This window comes from Coregonus lavaretus (genome assembly GCF_964263955.1).
Source record: "Coregonus lavaretus genome assembly, chromosome: 12".
Lineage (NCBI taxonomy): Eukaryota > Metazoa > Chordata > Actinopteri > Salmoniformes > Salmonidae > Coregonus > Coregonus lavaretus.
This window is the reverse complement of record NC_139999.1, coordinates 13,535,868-13,554,877: the sequence shown is the minus strand read 5'-3', so window position 1 is coordinate 13,554,877 and position 19,010 is coordinate 13,535,868. Positions and strand designations below refer to the sequence as shown.

At 44.1% G+C, this 19,010-nt stretch overlaps 2 protein-coding genes across 4 annotated transcripts; both read right to left on the bottom strand.

Annotated features, from left to right (window-relative positions):
* Positions 1–6,966: 6,966 nt before the first annotated feature.
* Positions 6,967–9,994, bottom strand: LOC311138905 (uncharacterized protein; the record flags this gene model as incomplete). Its single annotated transcript, XM_084173701.1, has 1 exon — positions 6,967–9,994. The coding sequence occupies one exon, from the start codon at positions 9,992–9,994 to the stop codon at positions 8,426–8,428; it is 1,569 nt and encodes a 522-aa protein (XP_084029827.1). The 3' UTR covers positions 6,967–8,425.
* On the bottom strand, positions 7,993–16,054 carry LOC311138906 (protein DDI1 homolog 2-like). Of its 3 annotated transcripts, XM_084173704.1 has the most exons (10): positions 15,818–16,054; positions 15,206–15,335; positions 14,702–14,983; positions 14,416–14,542; positions 14,084–14,211; positions 13,506–13,634; positions 13,251–13,354; positions 12,928–13,120; positions 10,411–10,461; positions 7,993–10,062 (listed from the first exon to the last, which is right to left on the bottom strand). In XM_084173704.1, exons 1-9 carry the CDS (start codon positions 15,953–15,955, stop codon positions 10,451–10,453), a joined length of 1,242 nt encoding a protein of 413 aa, XP_084029830.1. In that variant the 5' UTR covers positions 15,956–16,054; the 3' UTR covers positions 7,993–10,062; positions 10,411–10,450. The 3 variants fall into 3 exon arrangements, with proteins under 3 accessions (XP_084029830.1, XP_084029828.1, XP_084029829.1); XM_084173702.1 differs by lacking the exons at positions 7,993–10,062; positions 10,411–10,461 and having other exon boundaries at positions 12,774–13,120; positions 13,506–13,682; XM_084173703.1 differs by lacking the exons at positions 7,993–10,062; positions 10,411–10,461 and having other exon boundaries at positions 12,774–13,120.
* Positions 16,055–19,010: the final 2,956 nt, after the last annotated feature.

The following is a 19,010-nucleotide window of genomic DNA, read 5'->3' as shown; positions in this document are numbered from 1 at the left end:
TCCAAACACCTTACAGGTGTGGCATATCAAGAAGCTGATTAAACAGCATGGTCATTACACAGGTGCACCTTGTGCTTGGGACAATAAAAGGCCACTAAAAATGAGCAGTTGTCACAAAAGACAATGCCACAGATGTATTACGTTTTGAGGGAGCGTGCAATTGGTATGCTGCCTGCAGGAATCTCCACCTAAGCTGTTGCCAGAGAATTGAATGTTCATTTCTCTACCATAAGCCGCCTCCAACAGTTTATATTTTTGTTCAGTGTTTGTGTACGTACCGGTTAGCTATTGGGGGCATCCTGGAATGTGCTTTTGTATGTTATTGCTGTAAGAGTGGGTTAGCTAGCATGCTCTAATTGTAATGGTCACATTAGCTACCTTTTAATTCATTTATTTCCATGCTAACAGACGCATCACAAATCTACAGCCATCAACATACTGTTGTTCTGCACATCTGTGCTTCCTTGTGTCTATCATGAGGTACTTACATTTATTGTATTTTGTCATTGTTTTACAAAATTCCCAGTCTGATATTTACATTTTACGTCATTTAGCAGACGCTCTTATCCAGAGCGACTTAGTTAGTGCATACATTATTTTATATATTTTTTCATACTGGCCCCCCGTGGGAATTGAACCCACAACCCTGGCGTTGCAAACACCATGCTCTACTGAGCTACAAATCTACAGCCAACAACATACTGTTGTAGAAAACAAGTTGTCTGAATGAATATGATCGTCATTTATACTGAACTGAGGACAGGATTATAATTATAACTGTTGCTCAAAATATAACTACAGAAATGTACATGTGATTTCAGCAGGAAAAAGGATAAACAGGGACATTTCAAAATATGACACTTTATTTATCATGCATAAAATTCACATAAAAATGTCAAACTGATATCTCCTAAACTAATTGTGAGCTGGTAACTGATATCCAAGTACAAACAAAAGCTGTGGTCCATCAAAAATAACCACAATAAATAAAATAAACAGTGCAATACAACCCCCCCCCCAAAAAAAAGAGCAAAAATAGAAAAACCAAGTGCCAAATAAACAAAGTGAATAAGATGCAAGTACATGCAATCAGTAACAGATTAAAACTAAGTTGTAGCAACTTGCACAATACCACAAGCTGAAATGTGTCTAAAACTGTAAACACTTTCTCCAATGCAGTAACACGGACTGGCAACTAAAACACTCCTGCTCTTCCAGCAAACCATTGGCTCCTAATACATCAGAAAGTCTACACAGTACAGTATGTCACAGGTCCTTCATACGTGTCCCCACTGAGAGGACAGAGCTTTCATCCAGGCCTCTTTGTCTGACCTGTAAACGCATGCATATGGAGTCATTTTGTAAATTAGATGTGAGGGGACAAAGGAATGTATAACCTAATTCTTACCTGGTAGTGGTATGTGGGGCGAGTATGAAAGCAGTGGCATGCCCAGTGTGGTTCTGGGAGAGACGCAGCACGAAGGACTCTAGAGGCAGACCAAGGGCCTCCGTTTTCAGCTGCTCAGTGTGCACGTGGGTGGGGAACACTGCATGATCCAGCACTGTGAAACGCATCTCTCTGATGGTTGGAAAAGAAGACGGCAGGGAGGTTGGGTGACAGTAGTAACACATGACAAAGAGGTACTTTGTATTTAACAAGCATAGTGCTTGGATGTAGTGCTTGTAAATATTGTTCATAGATGTATGAAGATGTGGAAGCATACTTTTTCAATGAGATGATCAACAGGTCATTGAAAAGGTGCAGGTAAACGTCCATGTAGGAAATCCTGGAACCCGGCACATAGCCCTCTGGAGTGAGCTGTCTCAAGGGGCCTTCATGCACCAGAAAGCGGACACTTGTGATCAGAGGAATGGACTGAAAAGAGAAACAAATCAGGTAAATGGTGAATCGCAATGCTGGAGTTTTCCCATGAGGCACCACTGCCACCTATAGGTTAAACAGGGAGAACAAGCAGGCTGTCATGTCAATCTGCATTTATACATTTTTCATAATTGAGATCTTGGTAAACAGAAGGGATACAATGATGTAGTAACACAATGTCACCGAAATAACGAGACTGCAATAACATCAAACCTTAACATTGCCAAAATCCATGTGCTTGTCCAGGTACACCAGTTTTTCAATCTGCTTCATCCGCTGAACCCCCCCATCACACTCCATCACTATCTGGTCTCATTGGACAGGATAAAAAGAACAGTGTTGTAGTTTAAGCATTCAACAACTGAGCCCAAAACAGAAGCTTTATTCCATTGTGTAAGTAGTGACCTTTACCTTGTGTATGGCTTCAATGGCCTCTTTCAGACAAGGGATCGATTCAGATTCTTGCCCAGTCAACTTCAGGATGCTCTGCAATGACCATAGAAACTCCCAGCATTAACCTCTACATGCATGAAGTCTGTTGCATGGAATCCTGTATACCGAACCCTAGCAGTAGTCAGGGACACACCCGATACTGCTCATCCCCTGTAGACTCCAGTCTCTGAGGCCTGCCTACCTCCATGATGATCTTCAGACGTGTGATCCTCTGGAAGGGGAGGACTAGGAAGTACTTCAGGGTCTGTCTCCGACATATTGGATCACTCTCCAGTTTCTTCACTGCTAACAGAAACTCTCGGTTCTCCTGCCTGGGAATAGGGGAAAGAGCAAGAGGTAAAAATGAAGACAACAGTGGTGTAAAGTACTTAAGTAAAAATACTTTTGTCGTTTTTTGGCAACTTTTTTCTTGACTACATTCCTAAAGAAAATGATTTTTACGCCATACATTTTCCCTGACACCCAAAAGTACTAGTTACATTTTGAATGCTTAACAGGGCAGGAAAATGGTCAAATTCACACACTGATCAAGAGAACATCCTGGTCATCTCTACTGCCTCTGATCTGGCAGATTCACTAAACACACGCTTCATTTGTAAATTATGTCTGAGTGTTGGAGTGTGCCCTTGACTATCCGTAAATACATTTAAAAAACTAGAATATCGTGTCGTTTGGATTTCTACTTTTACTTTTGATACTTAAGTATATTTAAAACCGAATAATTTTACTCAAGTAGTATTTTACTGGGTGACTTTCACTTGAGTCATTTTCTATTAATGTATCTTTACTTTTACTCAAGTATGACAAGTGAGTACTTTTTCCACCACGGCAAGACAGTAACTGAGCAGCGTAATGAGAGAGAAAAACCCACAGCAGTAGAGTGACGAGGGCCTCCTGGTACATCATGTTGGTCACATATGGCACGTAGAGGGATCGGAACATGAGGCAGTGACGCAGCACAATGTCTCCAACCTGAGAGATCACCACACTCTCCCCCAGACGCACCTTCAGATCCAGCAGGAACCTGCAGGTATCAGAGCAGTCACTTAGCCTAAAGCCTCATAACACACAAGTTGGTATAAAATGGCAAATAAACAAAAATGGAGACTATGGAGGATTTTAGTCCTGTCATTTTAGCAAAACTGTCATTCAACAACAGTGACCCAAAGAGAAACCCCAAGGGCGGCAGGTAGGCTGGCGGTTAGAGTGTTGGGCCAGTGACTGAAAGGTCGCGTTGGAATACCCAAGTTGAAAAATCTATCGATGTGCCCTTGAGCAAGGCACTTAACCCTAATTTGCTCCAAGGGTGCCTTACTACTATTAAAACAGCACATTTCACTGCACCTATCTGGTGTATGTGACAATTATTATTTATGCCAGTCTGGTCAGTCCTGTAAAGACTAGTCCATTGGCAGTCCTTACCCCTCACTGGCTTCCATCACACTGTGCAGGTTGGAAAACAGGATGTGGTGCTCCATGCGATGGAGGGTCTGTTTCAGTGTCTTCGATGCAAAGAAGTGATTCACAGCTACCCCCAGGCTTTTCAGGTAGGAGGCCTCAGAACCAATCACCTCAAACATAGCCTTCAGAGCAAAAACAGAGATGACACATCTACCCCTTCCAGCTGCTATTTTCATAGATTACTTATATTCCTCACTACACTTCAATGACATAATTCATACCGGAGATGTTCGCTATTGTATGGGATGACAAATACCAAACATAGCATCAGTAGAAAACATCCTTGGTACTACCCACCCACCTCCTGTAGACGGATCTCCCTGAGGGAGAGTGTGTTAAGCAGGCCACTCTCCTTCACCTCAGACAGGTCCTGCCAAAAGCTGCATGGGTTCACTGTGAGAGGAGACAGTGGTGGGGGAGAGGTGACCACATAACTGGCGACGCGGAAGACAGGTGGGGACCCTATGCCAGGTAGACACTGGGCGGTCACCAGCTCAGACAGACTGTTGTTGATCCTGTTTCGGTCAGCTTTTACAGACTGCAGGCAGTAGTACTGATAGAGTGGAACTGGAGAAAGGAGGCAAACGTTACACTTCCTCAACGCACTTAGACTACTAGATATTTAGACTATGTGGGCTCAATAATCAGAAAAGAGTATACAATTGAGAGAAACTTACAAACATGAGTGTACTTGGACTTCAAAGTGAAGTCTTGAGTTTGCTCTTTATTGGAATCTGCTACCCTACAGGAACAAAACAGGGACTTTTAATCTAGAATACAAAACCTGCAAAAGACATCTAGAATAAATTAAAGGCCCTGCTCGCTCACCCTTGGTTGTCATCATCCTCATTGAGTGATAATGGAGAGGCTGTAGCCTCCCTGTCATCCTGCCCTGGAACAGAAAACAACTTGGGCACAGATCGCTGCACCTGGCCTCCAAGACCCCATGTATGTAAAGTGGCCACAGACATGAGAGTTGTTGCTATGACACCAGAACTAAGGACAAATAGCAGGCATTTTATTAGTTACACAGGATAGTCATGGTTTGAAGAACAAGAAAACTTACAAAATAGCAGTGGTTTAAAGTACTTAAAAATATTTTTTTGGGGGGGGTATCTGTACTTTAACTACATTCCTAAAGAAAATATGTACCATTTACTCCTATACATTTTCCCTGACACCCGAAAGTACTAGTTACATTTCGAATGCTCAGGTAGGACTGCAGTATAGTCCAATTCACGCTTCCATCAATATAAAACGTTATCCCTTCCGCCTCTGATCTGGCTGACTCACTAAACACAAATACTGTGTTTGTAAATGTCTGAGTGTTGGAGCGTGCCCCTGGCTGTCTAAGTAAATGCAAATATTGCTGTCTGGTTTGCTTGATATAAGGAATTTGATGTATAGTATTTACTTTGACAATTGAGTACTTTTTCCCCCACCACTGTACTTAAGTACATTTAAAACCAAATACTTTTAGACTAACTCAAGTAGTATTCTACTGGGTGACTTTCACTTGAGTCATTTTCTATTAATGTATCTTTACTTTTACTCAAGTATGACAATTAGGTACTTTTTCCACCACTGTAAAATAGTCACATACCCAAAGACTTCCTCCAGTTGGTTCTGATCTCCTTCTGTCACACCACCTACAGAGTTTCCGCTCATCTCTGACCTGTTGCTCTCCTCAGTCCCACCAGGTTGCTCAGAGCGCTCTACCGATGATGACATCTGTTCCATAAGATCATTTTCAAGGAGGTCCAAACCCCCCACGCAGGGATATGTGTGGTGAAATGACTCACTCCTTAAGTGAGCTACCAAGTCAGGCAGCTGAGCCATTGTGCTCTAGTAATCGATTGGTGGCCAGATTCAGATAGTTACTGTACTCAAAAACACTTGCACAGTGTCATACTGCAGTGGTAACAGTTTGAGAGTTGGGGGGAAAAACAAACCAAGGTACAATCACAAATATTACCATGGACCTGCTTCAACACAGGATGTTCCAGTTAACTGGTTTCAGCTGGGCATTATCACCCTAACAATCCCAAAGCAACTAGTTACAGGTGTGCATTATGTGGGTTCTGTCACACTGGTTATTGTTGCTAGTATGGATAAACGCTGGACAGCGCTCCTGCCAACATTTAATTGCTTGCTACAGACAATCGTGCCACTAAGGCTATGTTTACACAGGCAACCTAATTCTGATATTTTTCCACTTGATTGGTCTTTTGACCAATCAGATCAGATCTTTTGCCACTAATTGGGCAAAAGGATAGAATTGGGTTGCCGTGTAAACGCAGCCTAATATTGTGTAGTTAAATGAGGCTACATCACTGTAATTTAGGGATAGATGACAAAATGAATTATTCTGGGCTGCAATGAAAGTTAGGTCAGCAGCACTTTTCATATCTACTATCCTGTGTCTACTGTGCCCAGGCCTCTAAGGCTGCATTTACACAGGCAGCCCAATTCTGATATTTTCCCCCTAATTAGTCTTTTGGCCAATCAGATCTTTTGCCAATAATTGGGCAAAAGATCAGAATGGGGATGCCTGTGTAAACGCAGCCTATCAGATCAAAGTCTACAGGTGGTCCCCCCCATTTAATTTCTCTATTCATGACACTTCTGGACATTAATAATCAGTTTACCCTTAAAGACTCTACACGGCCAAGCCGACATCTGTAGTGGCCGTACAGCATTTACTGTGATACGGCCTCTGCAGAAGTCAGGGCATTCATACTTGTTGCGCTTCACGGAGCAGAGCTGTTGTCAAGGAAGTGAGTGAGTGTTTATACAGGATCTCCCACCCCCACCTACCATCAACCAATCATGTCTATGCAGAACTATACGGAGCCCTCCTCATTGTTACAAAACTTGGGAGGCACACATCAATGCAGTATTGCGCTCGATTTGGCCTCCTCATTGTTACAAAACTTGGGAGGCACACGTCAATGCAGTACGGCGCTCGATTTGGCCTCCGCAATTGCGTCACACCCTCCGTACGGAGCCTCCGGATCACATTGTCGGAGCAAGCATAAATTGGCCGTAAGGATAGAGCTACCATAAAAACGCATCTGTTTACTCCACTAATATAATATATACACACAAACTAATATGTTTGCATATGCAAAAGCAACTATATGAGCAAGGAAGAACAAATAGAAGACAGATTAGCAAAACATGGCTTTAATTCATCTTTAACACCCATTCTCTAGAAATACCCCACACATACAATACAAAGAACCAGTTTTACTTTATTTGGGAGTTTAAAATCCAGTACAAGATAACTAAATAATTGAACCTGCCTGGATGTTGTTGGTAAATGACTATGACCCAAATAATACAATTTTTTTTAAATGATCATGGATACATGAATGACTGAGCAAATAATCTGCCAGCTGGATAGGGTAGACTTGGACAGTAGGAGAGATGACCAGTTGATGGCAGATGGAGTAATTCTACATGCATAATAGATATCTGAAACAAACTGAGGTAAACTGAACAGGAACCTCCAAAACCCCTTTATAACTTATAAATCACATTTCCAAAGACATCCCCATTACATTTAAGTCATTTAGCAGACGCTCTTATCCAGAGCGACTTAGATGAGCAATTAGGGTTAAGTGCCTTGCTCAAGGGCACAGACAGATTTTTCACCTAGTCCGCTCTGGGATTAGAACCAGCAACCTTTCGGTTACTGGCACAACGCTCTTAACCACTAAGCTACCTGCCGCCCATTACACATGCTGCTATATTTGAAGACCTTATCCTTCACAATCACACACTGACATTTTTCAGAAATATTCAATGTGTGGCTCATTACTTAGCTGAATTTGTCCTCGTCTATTTTGATGTTCCTTTATAAATAAAAGGAATTAGGAAAATAAAAGGGTCATTTGAAAAATATTGCACCTTGATTTTTTTTATTCTTCGTGCAAGCTGTTTAAAAATTAAAACAATCATCAAGTTCCCCAGGATTGGCAATAATCACGACTGAATGTCATATTACAACATGATAACATTGGCAGAAAAAGGCAAAGATCACCAGTTAGCAATGTTTCTTAAATGGAGCCATTTCCACAGTGCAATAAATTGACGGTCTGGTGGGTTTTATTAGCTGAATCGGTAATGAGTTAAAATCAAACAATCTAAAACCAATTAATTATTTTGCAGATCAATAATACTCCTCACAAATCTGACATTCTAACTAATCTTCAGCCCTTTATAAAATGCCATTTCACACACAAATGTAAACATTTACCTAAATTCTCATCAATGGGGCAATTCAATAGTGTTTAAAATGCAATCTCTGTATACGGAGTTAAGGGGGGGATGAAGGAAATCAATCTACTAAATCTCATCTATGAAATCCATAAAAACAGGCTCCTTCTGAAGCACCTGCTGCATGCACACAACTCAGATCATATCGGCTAAATCCAGGAACAAATAACAGTTGGTTGTATGGTCTGTTGGAAACCAAGAGACAGACAGCATTTCCCCTTTAGCATGTAGTAGCTGCAAGGCCAGGGGGATTCAGATGTCACCATCAACAATAAGACAAGAGAACAAATCAAACAGATGTTGACAAGAGAGGCTGGGACTCTTCCATGATTGTAATGTTGTGAGTGTCTAGGTGGGCACAGTGATCTTGCGGGCCAGTAGTGCCAGCAGAGCCAGCTCCACACTGCCCTGGGCCTGTTCCAGTGCCTCAGCAGCCTCCCTGGCAGAGAAGCCAGCTGCCTGGATCCTTTGGATGTGATCATCGGTAAAGAGACGTGGAGCAGAGAAGAGAGGGGCTGGAGAGGAGGGATGGTGGTGGTGGTGGTCCGGGGCCTGAGGAAGAGGTGAAGTGCGGGGCGAAACGCCAGCGTCCTCCCCAGGTGAGCCCACAGCCATGGACAGGGGGCTCTGCTGTGTTGTCTCAGGTTGGAGGCCGAGAGTGCTTGGGTTGTCATTGCCAGAGGCTCTCCCGTCTGCCACACCCCTCCCCTGCTGCCCCTCAGGGGGCTCCCTGAACGCCAGGTCTGCTTGGAGTGAAGAGGGAGAGGGGCCTTTGGCCTCAGATACAGTCCCTTTGCTTTTACTGGTATCTAGCCCATACCAGTCTGCCCTCCTTTCCCCCCAGGAGCTGTTTGGACACTGTGGTTCTGGCTCCCTCTGTCCCTCTCCTGGTTCAGCCTCGGTCCCGTTCCTGGTCTCCAGGCTCTGCTCCTGGTCAGAGGAGCCTGGCAGGACACAGTCAGGAGGAGGCCCTCTGTCAGACACAGCAGCAGCATGGTTGGCTTTGGCATTGCATGGTTCTGCATCAGCTGTAATGGCAGTAGAGGGGGAGGGTTGGGTGGTGTTTTCAGGTGTAAGGAGTCGGGGCTCTGCGGTGGGGTTGTAGTTGTCGTCCAGTCCGTCAGCGTTCTGTCTGTGTGAGGGGGAGGAGGAGGCACTGCCGTCCTGAGGGGACAGGCCACGGCTGTTAGACACCAGCAGCTCATGGAGCTCCAGCAGGGCCTGGGCCAGAGATGGGATCTGGTCTGAGTAGGAACAGCGCTTCCCCTCTGGCTGGTCCCTCTCTGATGGCACAGTGTTCTGGGAGGAGGCATGGGGAGACTCCATCTCTGTAGAGGTGGATCCAAAAGGACAGGGTTCTAGGGTGAATGATGGGGGATTAGAGATGGGCTGGTGGGGATATTGGGAGACCCCTTCCCCCTCTTCACTCTGCTGACTTGGGATACTCGGACAGGTCCGGTGATCTGTAATGGTGTCTGACATGTCCTCCTCCTGCTCCATGGGCTGAGTGGGAAGGCTTTCCTCTGGGTGGGGGAACAGGGAGCTGTTCTCTGCCTTCTCAGAGGCACGCCCAATCTCTGTGGCTGAAGGGATCGGACTGGCTGAACCTTCCAAGGTGGGAGTCCCAGTCACCATCTTGTCTGCAGGAGGAGAGCATGTGGACAGATCCTGAGCCGGTGGAGTGGGGATGGTGGATAGGAGGGGTTGGGTGGGGTTGGTAGGGCTTGGTGCTGAGAGAGGAGACTGTTGGGCTGTGTTCTGGGCCTGGGTTGAGGGTCCAGGGATGGGGAGACCCTGGAAGCCAGGCCCTGTTTGGCTCTGGCTCTGTCCTGGTGTTAGGGCCCCAGCCTGGCGCATGTAGGCTGGAGCAGACTGGGAGCGGTCCAGGACAAGGCCGGGGGAAGGGGACAGGGGCATGTTGTTCAGGGGTTGGGGCGTTGGGAATGGTGGGGACTCCGGTGAGGTAGTTTGTCCATCTGCAGTGTCTGATGGTAGAGATCAGTTAAGATAATTAAACAGTAGTGTGCAACAATTGAAACCTGCTACGGACCAAAACACACAACATGCATTGTTTTTGTCCATGCCAGCTTCTGAAATGAAACATGAAATGCAGAGACCTTAAATCAGTGATTGCATCTTCTACTTTTTAAAATAAGTGGGAAAACATGGTAAATACAATTGACTATTTATCAACAAAAAATTTGTATATTATCATACAATCTTTATCATTGGTTTTTCAATAAGCAAAACTGATTTTGCTACGAAATCCCCAATAATAATAATAATAATATAGGTGACGGCCTTAGCATTGATTCTCTCTAAGTTTGCAGTACCTGGTTGGTAGGATCGTCTCCAGCTGTCTCTCCAAATGCATCAGTGCTGTCCTGCTCATGGTTAGGCCACACACCACACATCATGCAAAGGGACGCAGAGTTAGCACTCGCACACAAAGCATGCGCCACACTGTCAGACTGTTCACGTAGTGGTGAAGAGTGTTAGCCAAGATAACTTTATTTGACCTATGACCCCAGAGAGGTCCCAGAGTGATCACATGACCCTCCATGATCTAAACTGGGCCGCAGAGGGACTTCAGTGTATTTTGAACTTAGTTAGAGAACTATTAAACCAAATACATTTACAGAACCAAACTTCCAATACTTTTTAATTTGATTTTTTACCCCCTTTTTCGCCCCAATTGTCTCATCACTGCAACTTCCAATACTTTTTAAATACTACTGTAACTAGCCTTAATGTAAACCCGAAACTGGGTGTTAAACTAATTTCATACATAGTCTGATTCAGGGTTCATACACATTGACAGATGGAATTTCATAACTTTTCTAACCAAATTTCCATGACCAACAATTGGCAGCGTCTCTAATACATAAAAGAAAAAGCAAACGTAGTGTGTTATTGACACTGGGAGACTGCTCTCTGATCCCATGTACCATCTCCTGTCGCTGTGCAGGGCACTTAACCCCCCCACAAAGTAGAACACCAATTAGGCAACTGTATAAAACACGTGATCAAATCTGTCTGGAGAGCTACTGGGTGTGCAGGCTTTTGATCAAGCCCTGCTCAAACATCAGAGGCAGTTTATCAAGGTCCAGTTAAGCAGCTAATTTCTAAAATGTGGTTTGTTAGAGGGGGACTGGAATAAAAGCCTGCACTCTCATTAGCGCTCCTGGAGGATAGTTGACCAACCTTGATGTATAACATTGCAACTAAATACATTTAATGACTTAAAATAATTCGCTCATTCAATATATCAAAGATCAAATGGCTATGGTAGGCTAATCAGCTGAAGGAAGGAAGCAAACACATTTTCAGGAAATGTACCTTTTCTATACTGAACAAAAAGAAACAGAACATGTAAAGTGCTGGTCCCATGTTTCATGAGCTGAAATAAAAGATCCCAGAAACTGTCCATATGCACAAAAAGCATCATAATTGACTTCAGTGGGCAAAAGCTCACCTTCAATGACCACTGGCACACTGGAGAAGTGTGCTCTTCTCGGATGAATCCCGGTTTCAACTGAACCGGGCAGATGGCAAACAGCGTGTATGGCATTGTGTGGGCGAGCAGTTTGCTGATGTCAACGTTGTGAACAGAGTGCCCCATGGTGGAGATCGGGTTATGGTATGGGCAGGCATAAGCTACGGACAACGAACACAATTCCATTTTATCGAAGGCAATTTGAATGCACAGAGATACCGTGACGAGATCCTGAGGCCCATTGTCGTGCCATTCATCCGCCTCCATCACCTCATGTTTCAGCATAATAATGCATGGCCCCATGTCACAAGGATCTGTACACAATTCTTGGAAGCTGAAAATGTCCCAGTTCTTCCATGTCCTGCATATACACCAGACACGTCACCCATTGAGCATGTTTGGGATGCTCTGGACTGACGTGTTCCAGTTCCCGCTAATATTCAGCAACTTCGCACACCCATTGAAGAGTGGGACAACATTCCACAGGCCACAATCAACAGCCTGATCAACTATGCAAAGGTGTCGCGCTGCATGAGGCAAATGGTTCACACACCACACCCCTACCTTTATCTGTGACCAACAGATGCATATCTGTATTCCCAGTCATGTCAAATCCATAGATTTGGGCCTAATGAATTTATTTCAATTGCCTGATTTCCTTATATGAATGGTAACTCAATAAAATCTTTTAAATTGTTGAATGTTGTGTTTATATTTTTGTTCAGTGTAGCTAAACAGTTAACTTGAGGGTACAAGATATGTTTTGAATTGGCCACCTAGTTATTGGTCTGTTCTCTATTATATTTTATAGGCTACATAGGCCTACCTGCTGCTGCAATGTCCGACTGCCTCCCTCTCCTTGAGTAACGGAACACTCGTCTCGCACACATGCAGGTGATACGCGCAAACACAGACGATCCTGGCTGATATGTTGATTTGCATTTGATTGATAAAATATTTAAGAACTGTGCCTAAATAAATTACATAAAACAGAAATTATTAAATTAATATCCATGAAAAACTTTTCGGATTCTACCATTTTCCAAAACTTTTCCAGGCCTGGAAAACACCATTTTAAAAAGCCATGACAAAAGATTTTAATGACGGCAAGAACCCTGCTGATTATAAAGCTTATTTTCACTGGCTGAGGTGATGAAATGCAGTGATATATGTGACTGAGAACGCAGATGACTGCAGAAACAGGGCTCAGGAGTAAGCAGCTAAAAAATACCCATGCAAATGTGCTTTCTGGCTCATGTCAATGCTGCGCTGCAAAAATGTCCACTGCTTTAGAGTGTGCAGACAGAGAGGTGAGGAATCTTCATAGCCCTCTCTCCCAGACCGTGTTCCTTACCACTCTCCTGAACAGATCTCTGAAGTGCCTCCGCAAGCTCTCTGTCTGCGATCTCGTCTGGCTGGGAGTCCTCACGGCCCTCCGGCCCGTATGCCAGTCGGGCACACTCTGGCAGCTCCGCCTCGGGCAGGAAGCGGGTCTCAGTGCCCGTCGTCCCGATCAGTAGCGTGTTCTTCTTCAGGTCAATAGAACACTGAGGTAGCAGGATATAGAGAGAACAGTCAACAGATATTAATTAGTATTTTTTTTAAAGACCTACTTTTTAAAAGGATGTCATTGTGTGGTAGTTAGTGTGCATAGATTTGGAGGGACAGGGATCTGACCTGATGTCTCTTGAGCATGTCCAGTCCAAGCAGCATGTCCATAGGCTGGTCCTCCAGGATGGAGAAGGAGCAAGGCAGGAAGTCCCCTTCTATCTGGACCTGAGCTGGGTAGGGAAACACACCATGTTTGGATACCTTTGCTTTTGACAAATTTGATAAAACCAGGAAAACATCTCATGAGCCTCTACTCTAGAGGAACGCCATGTTGTGCATCCTTAAGAAAGTGGTTCTCTTCGAGACATGATTGATACCCACCCAAGTGGACTCTGCCAATGATCTTCTGAGTGCCCACTCCCTTGGCGATGCCGGCCCAGCGTCGGTCCACCAGGCGCATGATGTTACAGCGCTTGGCACACGCCTGACTCATGATGGTCATCTGGGCACCTGGCAGAGGGGAAGCAGGCAACGGGAGAGAGAGAGGGGTGAGAGGAGCTGAACAAAGACAATGAAAGGGGGATAGAGAAGTAGGGAAGGGCAGGCAAGAAAAGATGGGGGGGGGGTGTATGAAGTACGGCCAAGCAAGTTGTAAGATAATTTTTTTTTTTATCAAGAAAATGTAGAGAATATATGCAGGTGGATGAAATAATGAAAACAGGAGGGAGGAGCAGAGAACATTTACAGCTGGGCGGTAAAATACAGACAATTGTGAAATATGGCAGACTGAATAGTAGTGGAAATACCATCATGAGAGCAAAGCCATGTCAAAATTAGCCAAGGCACACTATACAGGACACCACAAAACAGACAAACCCTTAACTGAAGAGTCTCCCTACTGCCCTAGTCAAACATGCCTATGCTTTTGCACTGAGGAAGAAAATAATAGGATACAATACCTGAGTCAACAAAAGCCTTCACATGGTACCCGTTGACTATACAGTCGATGTAGAGCATAACCACCTGGCCAAAGCTCTCTGGGGCCTCCTCCATCGCAATGGTCATGTTCTCCTCAACGTTGTGCTGCCTGAAGTACAAATGGTGTTTGATTATGTATTGAAGCACATGTACATGGATACTTATACTCTCAAATAGTTCAGACAGAGGGCATAACTCAATACGTAAACTAGCACGTTTTTAATTGTTTTCAGAAGAGACCTTGACTAAAGCAGTCTTTGACTCCAACCCAAACCCTTTCCCCTCTTGGCAGTGTGACAGTAGGTGTGTGTACCTGATGTCCTCTTCTATCTTGGCCTGGGCATCCATGTCAAATGGGTCGGCAGTCAGAAGCCGGATCCTCTCCTGCTCTCTGCGAGCTCGATCCTGCTGCTGCTCCAACAGCACTTTGGTGAAACGCTCTATGGGACGGGAGGCAGTCAGAAACATAGTTAGAGCTCCTAGTTGAACACTTAAGACCCATTAGTCGTGTTGATACCTAACAAAAGCCGTTATAATGACAAGATATTCAACTCAGAGATAGGGGTTGATGCTATCCCGCTAACACCACTTCTACTCACCCAGGTCTCCACTCAACAGGGCCTCAGCCAATGGTGGATTGCGCTCCTTGAGCAGCGACAGTTCGTGTGGATTGGCTAAGAGCATCTGCTGCAGTAAGGCAGGGTCATCCAGACCCTGAGGAGAGGTGGTGGAGCCCAGTAGGGATGGGGGCGCAGCAGGGGGTGGAGGGCGCTGCTGCTGTGGGGTCGGGGCCTGTTGCTGCTGTCTATGGGTGGACCGTTGACTGGAACCAGAAGAGGTGCCGGGGACTGCGATGGAACTGAAGTCAATACGGGGCAGTCCTGGAGGAGAGAGAGGGGAGACAGGGAGGGTAGGTGAGAGAGTGTAAGCATGACAGAGGGTTGAGTGACATTATGCCAGGTAGACATTTGGGATGAGCTAATAAAATGGAAAGCCATTACTGACTGAGGAACAATAGAACCAACCGAATGAAGCGCTTTAGTGCAGGGTTAAGACTGTAGATTTCTCACTTGTTCTGTCTCGCCCACTGGTACTAACTTTACCTGGGAATACTTGTTGTGCTGGCGGTTGCCGTCTTTCTACCTGTCTGAGCACCACCACATCCCCATCCTTCAGACCATAGGTCCCTAAAGCACGGGTCAGGTCTTTCAGGGGCTGCTCTGCATATGTGATCTGGAGAGGGGGAAGGGCCACAGGATGAAAAACAATGCGTTCCCTTTTCACACTTGAGGAAAAGTAAAATGACAAATTAAAATGCTGCCTGGTGGCCAAATCAGCTTAATTTGTTAGTTCGGTTGTTAATCAAAACGTGACAAGCAAACCAATGCACAGCTAGCCAGGTAACGTTACATAAGTCAGTAGAAGTTGTTGTTCTGTTCTCTGACGGTTGACACATGCTATGCTAGCTCAGTTTACTAGCTAGCAAGATGGCTAGCTTAACTAGCTAACTACGTCAGTAGTTAAGTAAACTAATGTTAGCTAGCTAGCGACCAATTACAAAGTTAATTATGACTGTTTATTGAGTACGTCTAGCTAGTTCTGTCAAGTATGTCACTATTTTATTTTTTATGAATTAGCTGATATAAAAAACAATGATAGATGTAGCTAGCTAACTTAGCTGCTAACACGTTTATGCTAACTAGCTAGTAGTTCACCTGAATTTCACCAGCAGGGATTCCTGATTCTAGTTCACACAGAGCAACAAAATCTCTGAGTTCAAGCTCTGGAGACACATCGAGAGCAAATGTAATTTCCGAACGGTCATTAGGGCAGCAGAAAACGGTTACCAGCATCGCGCTTTTGGGCAGGGTTACTTGAACCCGTTAACGTAAAGTCACTTGCAGTTTGTTGACACTACTACTAGCTAGCAGCGTTAGCTAACTTGCCGTGGCTTAAATTTCAGTATCGAACTTCTGTTTCAGTCAAACTCAATAATAAGAATCTAACATGACATATTGAAATATTCACGGGCACTAGCTATGTAGATAAAAGTATGACTGTTTTGTCTCCTCAAATACTGCTAGCTAGGCACTCTGGTTCCTTTAGCTATCCTGAACCAGGGCTGCGTTCGTTACGTTTTTACGTTCTTGAACGTTCAATTGTACGTAACGCATGGCATGGTCACTACCCTTTAAACACGTCACTTCAAGCCACACCCACCAATCGGGAGCAACACTTTTTACAGGCATTAGCTAATGTTTCCATCCAATTGGTAACAGGTTTTCAAGCGAATATTCTAAAATCCGCATAAAAACGAAATGAGATGTGTTTCATGAAATGTACTTGTTGTGATGACGAAGTGCACATAAAAATACCTTTTGTGATTAAAAAATACAAGTTAAATGGGGTTCCATTGCATTTTCAACTCTATTGATGGTTTTCTCATATATTTTTTAAAATGTTTGTTATATAGGGAGTGTGCCAACGTGTGCTCTAGCCAACAGCTTGCAGATACAGTGCAGGTCAGTGGAGGCTGCTGAGGGGAGGACGGCTCATGATATTGGCTGGAACAGAGCAAATGGAATGGCATCAAACACATGGAAACCATGTGTTTGATGTTTTTGATACTGTAAGTCGCTCTGGATAAGAGCGTCTGCTAAATGACTACAATGTAAAAATGTAATTCCACTATTCCGCTCCAGCCATTACCACAAGCCGTCATTACCACAAGCCCTTCTCCCCAATTAAACTGCCACCAACCTCCTGTGGTGCAGGTATAGCCTACATGATACTTGAAACCCCACCTCTTTAAGGAATACCTGGGATAGGATAAAGTCATTATTCTACCCCCCCTTACCCCACCCCCCCAAAAATTAAAATAAATAAATAAAATAACAATTGTAAATGGCTGGAGCGGAATAGTGGAATTACATTTTTACATTGTAGTCATTTAGCAGACGCTCTTATCCAGAGCGACTTACAGTTACAAGACCATGGTGCTTGCCTATGGAGCAGTGAGGGGAACGGCACCTCTGTACCTTCAGGCTCTGATCAGTCCCTACACCCAAACGAGGACATTGCGTTCATCCACCTCTGGCCTGCTGGCTCCCCTTCCTCTGCGGAAGCATAGCTCCCGCTCAGCCCAGTCAAAACTGTTCGCTGCTCTGGCACCCCAATGGTGGAACAAGCTCCCTCACGACGCCAGGACAGCGGAGTCACTCACCACCTTCCGGAGACATTTGAAACCCCACCTCTTTAAGGAATACCTGGGATAGGATAAAGTATTCCTTCTAACCCCCCCCCCCCCCCCCCCCCCCCCAAATTGTAAAGTGGTTATCCCACTGGCTATAGGGTGAACGCACCAATTTGTGAGTCGCTCTGGCTAAGAGCGTCTGCTAAATGACGTTAATGTGCCCTTGAGCAAGGCACTTAACCCTAATTGCTCCTGTAAGTCGCTCTGGTTAAGAGCGTCTGCTAAATGACTAAAATGTATGTAAATGTAAATGTAAAGTGGTTGTCCCACTGGCTATCATAAGGTGAATGCACCAATTTGTAAGTCGCTCTGGATAAGAGCGTCTGCTAAATGACGAAAATGTAAATGTAAATGTAATGATGAGATTATGATGGACAACAGAGTGAGATTATTTTTATTTGTCAAATGGCAGCCAAGCATCGATGATCATGTCACCAGAATAAGACCCTTGATTATTACTGGAAAGGAGCATCAAGCTCATCACCTTGCACTTTCACTGCCCTGTGAAGTTCATCATTATTTATTTTATCTGTAGCCCAATAAACCTCATGCTTTCCCGAGGAGATGCAGTGAGAGGACCACACACCATATCATAGTGTCTCCAAGTTTCCATCAATATGATGGTGGTAAAAAAAAAAAATTATATCAATATTTGCGCATAAAAACCTTTCCACCGACACTTCTCGCATAATACATTTTACAGACACAAAAAGGTCCCACCTTGTCTAGCTTATTTTGTTTTGTGACATTTGGAAAGTGTACCTACATTTTTTCTGTTTCCATCAGGCCTGTCATGACATTTTTTGTCTGACATGTAATTATAATAATAATAATAATAATATGCCATTTAGCAGACGCTTTTATCCAAAGCGACTTACAGTCATGCGTGCATACATTTTTGTGTATTGGTGGTCCCAGGGATCGAACCCACTACCTTGGCGTTACAAGCGCCGTGCTCTACCAGCTGAGCTACAGAGGACTCACATAAAAAAATTTGATGGAAACCTGGTTAGTAGCTAAAATCCGCATAAAGAAAATATGTGCATTTTCCCACCAATAGCTAGGTTTCCATCAATTGATGAACAGATTTTCATGCGAATATTCTAAATTATGCATATAGAAAATATGCACATTTTCCCACAAGTGGTGTATTTCCACCAAACGGACTTGTGGATAATAATCACACAAAATTAAATGTTTTGCTTAAGTTTTCATGTACCGAATCTCATTTTCAACTCTATCCAATCGTTTTGTCACAAAAACTGTTGCGTTAAATAGTAACTGTGCCTACTCTGGTCTTGGCATGTGCACTCTAGCCAACAGCTCGCAGATACAAGGGTATATGCATAGGCCCACTCCTCTGTTTCTACTTTTTGTTCATTTCATTTCATGTGTAGCTTTGAGGTGAGCAATTAAGATGTTAAACCACAAAATTACAATTCTCTATGTTTTGGTGCCATGTTTTATTTGAGATTTTCCTGTACGGATGGTTGATTGATTGCATATGTGTGCTCTATCTGCTGCTAATCGTAGATTAACATCATAAATGTAACAATGGCTGGCAGATGATAGGGAGAGGAAACCCAAAAATGGGTGAGTGTTTTCCCTCCCCAGAGGAAGTGGCGTGGTTGTAATCTATCTTGCAGATTAGCAAG